Source organism: Oncorhynchus kisutch, linkage group LG29, assembly GCF_002021735.2.
Source record: "Oncorhynchus kisutch isolate 150728-3 linkage group LG29, Okis_V2, whole genome shotgun sequence".
NCBI lineage: Eukaryota > Metazoa > Chordata > Actinopteri > Salmoniformes > Salmonidae > Oncorhynchus > Oncorhynchus kisutch.
This window is the reverse complement of record NC_034202.2, coordinates 10117701-10127957: the sequence shown is the minus strand read 5'-3', so window position 1 is coordinate 10127957 and position 10257 is coordinate 10117701. Positions and strand designations below refer to the sequence as shown.

Sequence of the window (10257 nt, the reverse complement as noted above, 5' to 3'; positions counted from 1 at the left end):
TGGTTTAAATACAGTCCTTTATTCTGCATTGCAGTGCAATGAACAGACGCACAATACATCCCAATGGAGGTCATGGTTGAGTATCTATTTTCTCAGATGCTGTGGTGGAGTACAGTAGTAGATGGCGCAAACGTCTATAGTCTTAGTAGTGTAGTGTGTGTTCTTAATGATGAGCTTGTGAACAAGCAGCAGCCCATATGGTACTGAAGGAACCAAGATGATAGCTTCAGTGTTTAGTTTCATTCTCCGGCAAGCGGCAACTGTTTATAGGTGACACTGACTGGAGGGAATAAGTGACGTGGAGGAAAAACTAACTAAATCAAATACAATACAAAACATTCCTATGGATACGGATGACACAAGTATTCGTAAACAAGCAGTGTTGAATAACAGCATTCTCCTGATTACAGTCCTGGTTCGGTCTCGTAACTTCCTATTCCCCATGAAGGGCGTCAAAGCAAAGGAGACGCGCTCCTATTTGGGTCTGTGGCGGCCATTTTGAGTAACCATCTGTCTCGCTCACTGCTGTTTGTCTAAGGCTGCTATGTTATTGGAGTAGCTGCTGTTATGAAAGGAGAGGAAATGCCCAGTCCCAAATCAAACCAAAGCCCATATGACCTACACACTGGAGATCTGAGAGTATATGATAGGTATTGGCAAATCATTAATTACTTGACTTTGTCTTCAGATAGGCTGTTTTTTTTCTTCATATTACTTATATACCATCCAATCTTCTCAGGTGGTCTTCAGTGCATGGGGGGGTACTGTTGGGCTAAGGGACGATTTGTGATTGGGTAGAACGGTCTGGGAGGATGTCCTTTTCCCTTTGGTACAATGATGAGACATCTCATCACTGATTGGTTCTGTGAGCAGGAACAGCTGAATGGCAGAACCGCTGGCCATTACAGTTTATGGCCGTTATCTCAAATACACTAAACACACACACACACACACACATCTGTGCAAATGTTGTAGGTTCTAAAGCTATCGTGGAATTGCTCAGATCCATACCCGCAACATACACTGTGTGTAAAACTGCAGTACGTGCGTCGATTTCCCTGAAGAGAGAGCGTGTGTGTGTGTGATTGCTCAGTGGGTTGCTCAACAGGGCTGAAGCGAGACACAACCTACCCTGAAGTTATTAATCAATAATTGCATCTCAAGCAGGGCCTTACAACCAACCATCTCCCCCTCTGGACCTGAGTGACCTTTCTTGACACACACACACACACACCCCCTTCATACCTCGTTCTCCCACTTCCTCAACCACCCTGTGGACTTCCTCCTCTCCTTTTAAAGGAAAGTAATGAATTCCAGAAAAGGCCTCATGGTGCTGAGCCTCTGAGGTCAGCTCCCAACAATCTGTGTCTCTTCTCTCAACAGGACCCCCTGGGGGAGCCAGTCTTTGTGTTCCTCTGTTAGGAGTGTGTGTGTGTGTGTGTGTGTGTGTGTGTGTGTGTGTGTGTGAGCGTGTGTGAGTATTGCTCCTTAGGCCCCAGTCGGGTCAGTTCTCTACATTGCCCTTGTGTGTGGGACGTAGTCTCTGATGCAGCCTGTAGTCTTGGGACGAGGCCCTGCGCGGGGTGGCCGGGGAGCAGAGCTGGGGGGCCGACAGAGCCTGGCCTGGGGTGGAGGTTGACATATGGTGGGGGTGTACAGTCCTGACTGGCTGGGTCCTGCCGCAGCTTACAGAGCGCCTGGTGGAGGAGGTGCTGTCCTCGGGTAGAGCTCCTCCAGGATCCCCTCTTCCCTGGTTCTCCAGCTGAGCCTCACACACCTCCAGCAGGGACACCACCTGCTCCCTCAGGGGGAGGGACTTGAACCGGCGCTGGGCCAGGTAGAAGAAGGCCTCTACAAATGCCTGCAGACCCATCCCTGAGAGGAGGAGACAAATAGAAGAGATGTGGTAGAAGGGGGAGAAGGGTGAGAGGAAGGGTGAGAGGAGAGCGGGGGGGGGAAAAGGATAACAGGGAGGTGGAAGAGTATTTGCCGTGTATCAAACTGATTCTCCCTGATCCTTGAGTCACTCTCCTATAATGAGTAACTATACTGAACAAAAATATAAAACGCAACATGCCATCTCTAAGATTTTACTGAGTTGCAGGTCATGTAGGAAATCAGTCAATTTAAATAAATACATTTGGCCCTAATCTATGGATTTCACATGATTGGGAAAATAGATATGCATCGGTTGGTCACAGATAACTTCTTTTTTTTAAAGAGTAGGGGAGTGGATGAGAAAACCAGTGAAAGAGATGTGTTGTACTGCATGATTTCACATTAAGTTGATCAGGCTGATTGTGGCCTGTGGAATGTGGTCCCACTCCTATTCAATGGCTGTGCGAATTTGCTAGATATTGGAGGGAACTGGAACACGCGGTTGTACACGTCAATCCAGAGCATCCCAAACATGCTCAATGGGTGACATGACTTGTGAGTATGCAGGCCGTGGAAGAACTGGGCCATCTTCAGCTTCCTGGAATTGTGTACAGATCCTTACAACATGGGGCCATGCATTATCATGCTGAAACATGAGGTGATGGGGTCAGATGAATGGGACGACAATGGGCCTCAGGGTCTCGTCACGTATCTATGTGCATTCAAATTGCCATCAATACAATGCAATTGTGACTGTAGCTGTCCACTAGCTCTCCCACATCCCTCTTGTTGTCCATAACTTATGCCTGCCCATACCATAACCCCACCATGGGGCACTCTGTTGACATCAGCAAACCTGCTCGCCCACAAGCCGTAGTCTGTGATTTTGAGACCAGTTGAACATACTGCCAAATTCTCTAAAACTTTGGAGGTGGCTCATGGTAGAGAAATTAACATTCAATTCTCTGGCAACAGCTCTGGTGGACATTCCTGGTCAAAACTGCACATTTTAGAGAGTGGCCTTTTATTGTACCCAGATTAACCAGCTTCTTGACATGCCACACCTGTAGGTATCCACATCAAGATGAAGTTAAACTAATAAATCAACCTACCTACGACACACAGAAGCTCTGACCGTCCAACCAGAACACACCCAGAGACACACCATCCAGGTAGGTGCACTACATCCCTTTGATATACTGTACTTGCACATTGCACACCATTTATTCTAGCTTTTACTATTTACCACACGTTCCATCAAACTGTGCTGTGGCCCTCAATAAAACATTAGGAAGAGTGGGTGAAACACACGAAGAAAGTGAAAAACAAGGATTAAAGTGAGAGTTATTTTCCTATAAAGTCTCGTGGAGGGGGGGAGAGAAAGCCAGAGAGAGCGACTTTCTTCTGAGGTGATAAGGGGCTTTTAGCATTCAGCTAAAGTCCTGAGTCAGCGCTTCCCTCTTCCCAAAACACAAGTATTTATTATTAATCATAAATACTTGCCTTATCCCTACATACACTCCACAATCCTTCCCTCCCCAACACTGCGACCCAATCATCAGAGAGAGATTGGCTCTGTTTTCCTATTACCCGTAGGGGTAATGACCAAATTCTCACCCCTTGATTTTGGTCTGGAACCAAATATTCAGCTCACAACTCCTCGCGTTGCGTCCTGCTAAAAACGGTCCCCCCATGCCAACCGAGCCCAGCAAGAGGAAACCCGAACAGCAATCAATCGTACCGCTGTACCCCTCTCTTCCTCCCTCTTCCTGCCCCCTTCCTGCATATTTTCAGGTGGAAGCTGGTGAATTATTCATAGTGGATGCTCTCACAAATGGATGTCACTACGCTGTGAGCTCATTTCAATGATGTGAGAGGGGATTCCGTAGACAGTTAAGAGCCAAAAACAAAACCTGGCCAATTAAAAAAAAAAGGTCACAGCTAGTTCTGCCGGAGAAGACCTGCATTAGCTTCCCCAACGAATACCTAGTGCTTAGTTCAGCGGGCTAACACAATTACGGTTTGTTGTTATTGGTGGGCAGAGTGATTCGTGACTGGTGATTGGCGGGCTGTGTGAGAGGTGACTTGTGATTGGCCGGAGGGTTACCCGCTTCTCTGGAGCCAGGCAGCATGCTGGCCCAGCGTCGTGTGACGTCGATGTAGAGGATATCCACAGTCGCCATGGAGAAGTGACTGTTGCTCAGTTTACAGTTCCTACACACAGACAGACGGATAGCATGGTTTTATGTGGCCTATGGGTTTCATTGACTAGAAAAAGAACACAACGCACCATCGGCAGCCAAGAAGTGGAATCGCTTGAAACAACTGACAAATTAGGTTACTTATCAAAAAAGAACCATTCTAAGGCACTGCTTGACAATAAGTCCACGCACACACCAATGTAAGCTCTCTGACTCTGTGTGTGTAAGGGGTGAGGAAGAGGAACTAGTACCTGATGAAGGTTCTGAAGCCAGTGGGCCCCAGGCGCATGTTGCCCTTGACGCCCAGGAAGCGCAGGAAGAGGGCAGTGATGCGCTCCACGGTCCGCAGGTAGCTGAACTGCTTGGTGTACTTAGGGAACACCTGCTTCAGACACATAGAGGGTAGGACACGCCCCTCCTCCCCAGCCCCCCTCACTGGTGACCCCGACAGCTCCTCCTGCTGGTGCTCTGGGTAGGACCTGGGGGAGGAGAGGGGGAGGGTCATTGATGGGAAGTGGGTGTATCCACCTAGATTCACCTATTCTACGGAGGTCAGGTGTGTGTGTGTGTGTGTGTGTGTGTGTGTGTGTGTGTGTGTGTGTGTGTGAAGACAGAGATAGATTGAGAGAAAGAGAGAGAGGTTATTTAGGGGAATTGTGTGTTGATAGGAGTTGATCTATGAGTGAATAAGAGCAGTCTCCATCTTGTGTAGACGCCTATAGTGATGTAACACTGATGCGGCGTCTGAACCTATGCACCCAGGCAGCAGGGCTGAGTAATGGCCTCTATAGTCCTTCTGGACATAGGAGCACAAGGCCAGCCTAATGAGTCAGCTGGTATACTGGAGAGGAGGAGAAAGAAAGAGAGAGCGAGGAGATGGACAGGCGAGCCAGAGGAAAAGGAGGACGGAAGGTAAGGATATGTGGATGGAAGGTTTCACTGCGCTCGGCCGGGAGATTAAATCATCTGTCTATAAAAGCACTGTGCTGTGGCTCTTCACTGGAGCAGATAACACACTCATGCCTGGCCCATACACACACACACACACACACACACGTCGTAAATGTCACCTAAAAGGCCGGCTACCAGATGGACTACAAACAAGACATAAACTAAGTGGTGAAGAGCGGAAGATGCTAAGCTCTCCTCTCTGTTCCTGGACGTCTAGGTCCGTCTTAGCGGACCGAGGGAGAGGAGGAGAGAGAAAAGGGGAGAACAACATAACATTCTTACGGTTCAAGGAGAAACAAAAGCAATTATTTGTGAATGATGTTAATGTGATGCAGGCCACACGCCTTACTTTCAATTAGTCCTCGAGGCAGGGGAGGAAGAGGGGACCAGAGAGGACAGGGTGCAGGAGTTCATCCCACCATTCCTTCTAGCGGTGCTCCCATGTACTCAAAGAGGGACCAGGGGTCTACCACCATTGGCCCACTGTGGCGAATCATTAGGATAATGCACCCACGGCCCACAGCACCCACACAGGTAAAGGAACCCGCACGCACGCACACGCACAGAAGACAAATGAGGTAGCAATCTCAGCACTCTGGTTTAACTTGCTGTAGGTTATATCTGTATTCCTCTCCGATACAACAGCTGAATATGCTGAAGTACCGCTCGTGTTTGATGAACAAAGGACAACGTCAACAGAAATTTAAAGCCAACCCGGAAAACCAGTCACAAACACAAGTGAAAACAGGGGAGCAGAGTACCACTTCCCGAGAACAAAACATTTGAGCTTACAATGCAAATCTCCAATCCTCACTTTCCCTGCATAATACCTCACCTTCATCGGGACACTGAATCGTACAAAATCAGCAGCACATGGGGGGGGGGGGGGGACTGTAATGCTGTTAAAAAAACAATTTTGCTGTTCTGCTCCTTTAGTTGACGTGGAACAAAATCACTCACACGTGTTCTACCAGAGGAGTCGAACACAACTCGTCCTTTCAGAAGCGGTGTAAGAACTTTAGTCTTTCTTAACGTCGTTCTTTCAGGAGGTAGGATGGTTCAGTGCTAGCTCTGCTAGGTAATTGGGAGTTTTGGGCTGCCCTGGTTGAAGACCTAAGAGCAGGTTAACATACATTCACACATGCTGGAAGGAGACAGGACACACAGATGAATCCCTCAAGCTCCCCTGTGTGAGCAATTCATAAACACTCGGCGTTGGTTGTGGAGGATATTCGGCAGTGTTGAGCAAAGCTGTAGCGGCAAAACAATTAGTGTTTAGTTCGGAGTGGCATACTGCTGCTCGGGAGAACAGATAGCGCTCGACTTTCGCACAGACCAACTCAGATTAACTGTCATGTTTCTATGTCAGACTCAGTTTGAACCCATTCTCTCTCAAGACAGTTCTCTAGGAATATCTTTGTGTTTGACGTTACCTATTCGATTTGACCTTTATGCAGAGTGCCATGCTTTGATGAATGACGGCAGAATAAAGCAGAGAATAAGACAGAGGTGAAAAACATACGGTACCAGTCGAAAGTTTGGACGCGCCTGCTCATTTCAAGGGTTTTTCTTTATTTGTACTATTTTCTACATTGTAGAATAATAGTGAAGTACTGTTAATACAGTCCCAAAGTGTTGTGCGTGTCATCAGTCAAGTTTTCAAGAGAGTAGACTTACCCTGGATGATTATGTGTGGGCGATGGTAACAGGGTGGAGGCAAGAGAAAGAGTCAACAATAGGTTGAGCAAGAGAGGGAGAGAGAAAAGGACAGAAGCTAAAAAAATAAAATATGAAGAAATAGGAGAATGAGTAGAGTGCAGAGGAGCGATTAGGGTCTACTGTTGGTGCATAGTAGGAGAGAGAGACACCCCGAGAGAGAGAGAGACACACACCCCGAGAGAGAGACACACACCCCGAGAGAGAGACACACACACACACACCGAGAGAGAGACACACACCGAGAGAGAGAGAGAGACACACACACACACACACCGAGAGAGAGAGAGACACACACACACACCGAGAGAGAGAGAGACACACACACACACCGAGAGAGAGAGAGACACACACACACACCGAGAGAGAGAGAGACACACACACACACCGAGAGAGAGAGACACACACACACACCGAGAGAGAGAGAGACACACACACACCGAGAGAGAGACACACACACCGAGAGAGAGAGACACACACCGAGAGAGAGAGACACACACCGAGAGAGAGAGAGACACACACACACACACCGAGAGAGAGAGACACACACACACACACCGAGAGAGAGAGACACACACACCGAGAGAGAGAGACACACACACACCGAGAGAGAGAGAGACACACACACACACCGAGAGAGAGAGACAAACACACACCGAGAGAGAGACACACACCGAGAGAGAGAGACAAACACACACCGAGAGAGAGAGACACACACCGAGAGAGAGAGACACACACCGAGAGAGAGAGAGACACACACCGAGAGAGACACACACCGAGAGAGACACACACCGAGAGAGAGACACACACCGAGAGAGAGAGACACACACCGAGAGAGAGAGACACACACCGAGAGAGACACACACCGAGAGAGAGACCGAAAGAGAGAGAGACACCGAGAGTGAGAGAGAGACTGTCCATTGGAAAGGGTAACCACAGAGCTGAGCTACAGCTAATCAATGAGAGAAGAAACAACCTCATTCCCACCCTTTATCCGTCCACTCTCCTGTCATCCACATCCATCTCTCCCTCCCACATCTCTCCCTTTCCACTCAAATTGCTGTGGTGGTAGCAGAGTGGCCACATAACTCTTAAACCTGCTGTCACACTGCAGAGGGGGGTTTAACCAGCAGCAAGCGTTTCCAAAACACTCCCTGCCAAGCCAACCGTAGCCAGCTAAGGACCTAAAACAATCTATATTCCACTTTCTGTTTTCTCACGGCAACTTTGTGAATCGTCACCCTCCAGTAACCAACGTGACCACGGAGAAGAGAAAGTAGCATTGATCAACGATAAAACAGCCCGGTTGTTGTTGACCAAAGTGTGCAGCTGACTGATTTTCTACTTGTCTGAATCGGAGCCTTCACTGGGTGGGAAAAGACGGATGTAAAGACGAAACACAGATTCAGGCTGAAGCATCCCATTGAAGTTGAATAGGAGTGTTGGGGGAAAAAAAGAGCGATGGCACAGGATAGGGTGAATTTGTCACCAGGCAGTCAGTGTAATCTAGGTTTGGCTTGAAGGAATTGACAGTCTTCCTTACGATGGGTCTTCTGCCAGTTGGCTCAGCCCTTCACCTTTTCCAGCAGTTTTAGAACTAAAGAAAAGACTCCTGTGGCCCGGCTCCACAAAGGGTGATATTTCTGCCTTTAATGGGTTCAAATCAGCCCGGCAACAAGAAAAGCAGATCCAAAACAGAACCAGAGCAAATACAATGCTACAAACGGTCCTCTCATTTCATATAAATATACTTTATTGTCCCCTTGGACAATAGAGAATGCTGCTGCTCCCACATAAATAGAATCAATTGAGAATAACACTCAATCACACACACACACACAAAAAGTTCATGTCAGGCCAGGCCGTGACAAGGTGGCAGTTCCACATGATGAAGAACTACGGGCCAGGCTCCAGTCAGTCATTGCCAACTCCCTCAGCTCTACTGTATGTCTCCCCTGTTGTTAAGATGTTTTATTGACAGGGGTACAAACTAATGTTTCTATCTGTTCCGACTGCATATAGGCACCCTATAACGTCTCCTCGATGGCTGGAACTCTGTTTTCAGTGCATGTATGGGGTCCCATGTGACCTTTCTGGCCTGTCTGATGATGGTGTCTTGGAGAGAGAGGAGGGAAGTGTCATGCCTATAAATCTTCCCTGCGGTCTTGGTTAATCTCAAGATTTGGGCATCGGGCTACACGGTCAGGTTACCAAACCATGTAGCAATGCTGTAGTGTTGACGCCATAGACCCGGCGTTGACGAGCTCTCCACAGCGGTGCGCCAGCACAGCCCAATGTCGACGCAGACCCCCGGGTACTTGAAGGAGCGGACCTGCTCAACGTTCCCCTCTGTGCACCCCTATGGGGCTGTGGTGCCCAACAGACTTAGGGTTGAGGATAATCTCCTGTTTATTTTTTTGTCACATTCACTTGTAGGTGATGTTCATCACACCATCTGACAAATACTTTGAGCTCTGCCCTGTGGCCGTTGGTGTCGACCAGAGTGGTGTAAAGCGCTCTGCCGTTGGACTCTGGAGCAGTGGAAACGCGTTCTCTGGAGTGATGAATATCGCTTTACCATCTGGCAGTCTGACGGACCAATCTGGAGCCCGAGGACAGCGGTGTTGTCCGAGAGCTTAACCACGTAGTTGTTGGGGTGCCTGATGACGCAGTTGGTGTTGTCGTATACAGCGTGAAGAGGATAGGGGAACTCACGCAGCCCTGGTCGCCCAGTGCTATTGGGGGCACCCCAGGGTAAGTGAAGTGGGTTTTCAGTCAGGTAAAGCTTCTTGTATGTTGGGATGTGTGTGTGAAGTAATGACACACACACACACCTCATTCCGACTCATAAATCGTCCTCGCCGACGGCACAGGACACACGTCGTAGCTCACCGCGACACACACCTCAGCTCACCGTAGCTCAGCGTAACACCGTAACACAGAGTCTGTGCTGAAAGATTAATGTGCTAGGTGAGTGCGCTGCATGTCTGAGTGTGTCAGTGATACCATCAAACCTCTCCATTCTACCGCTCTCTGGGTGCCGGTCGAACCGTAATTATTCATCCTGCCTGTCTAGCTCTCTCACTCCCTCCTGTCAAACCTCACCAGTCTTTCCACGCTCTCAATTTTTTTTTTTACCTCTATATTTGACTCCAACACCATCATTAAGTTTGCTGATGACACAACAGTGGTAGGCCTTATCACCGACAATGACAGGGAGGAGGTCAGAGACCTGGCTGTGTGGTGCCAGGATAACAACCTCTCCCTCAACGTGATCAAGACAAAAGGAGACAATCGTGGACTACAGGAAAAGGAGGGCCGAGCACGCCTTAATTCTCATCCACGGGGCTGCAGTGGAGCAGGTTGAGAGATTCAAGTTCTTTGGTGTCCACAACACCAACAAACTATCATGGTCTAAACACACCAAGACAGTCGTGAAGGGGGCACGACAACACATATTCCCCCTCAGGAGACTGAAAAGATTTGGCATGGGTCCTCAGATACTCAAAAG

At 48.5% G+C, this 10257-nt stretch overlaps 1 protein-coding gene across 1 annotated transcript in view; it reads right to left on the bottom strand.

Annotated features, from left to right (window-relative positions):
- The window catches only part of ttll11 (tubulin tyrosine ligase-like family, member 11), a 43044-nt gene continuing 32787 nt past the window's right edge, over positions 1-10257 (bottom strand). The window contains exons 8-10 of the mRNA XM_020472343.2: positions 4331-4558; positions 3986-4092; positions 1-1875 (exon numbers count right to left, since the gene is read on the bottom strand). Of these exons, the coding sequence (XP_020327932.1) occupies positions 1505-1875; positions 3986-4092; positions 4331-4558 (706 nt within the window). The 3' untranslated portion in view covers positions 1-1504. The remainder of the gene's footprint in view (positions 1876-3985; positions 4093-4330; positions 4559-10257) is intronic.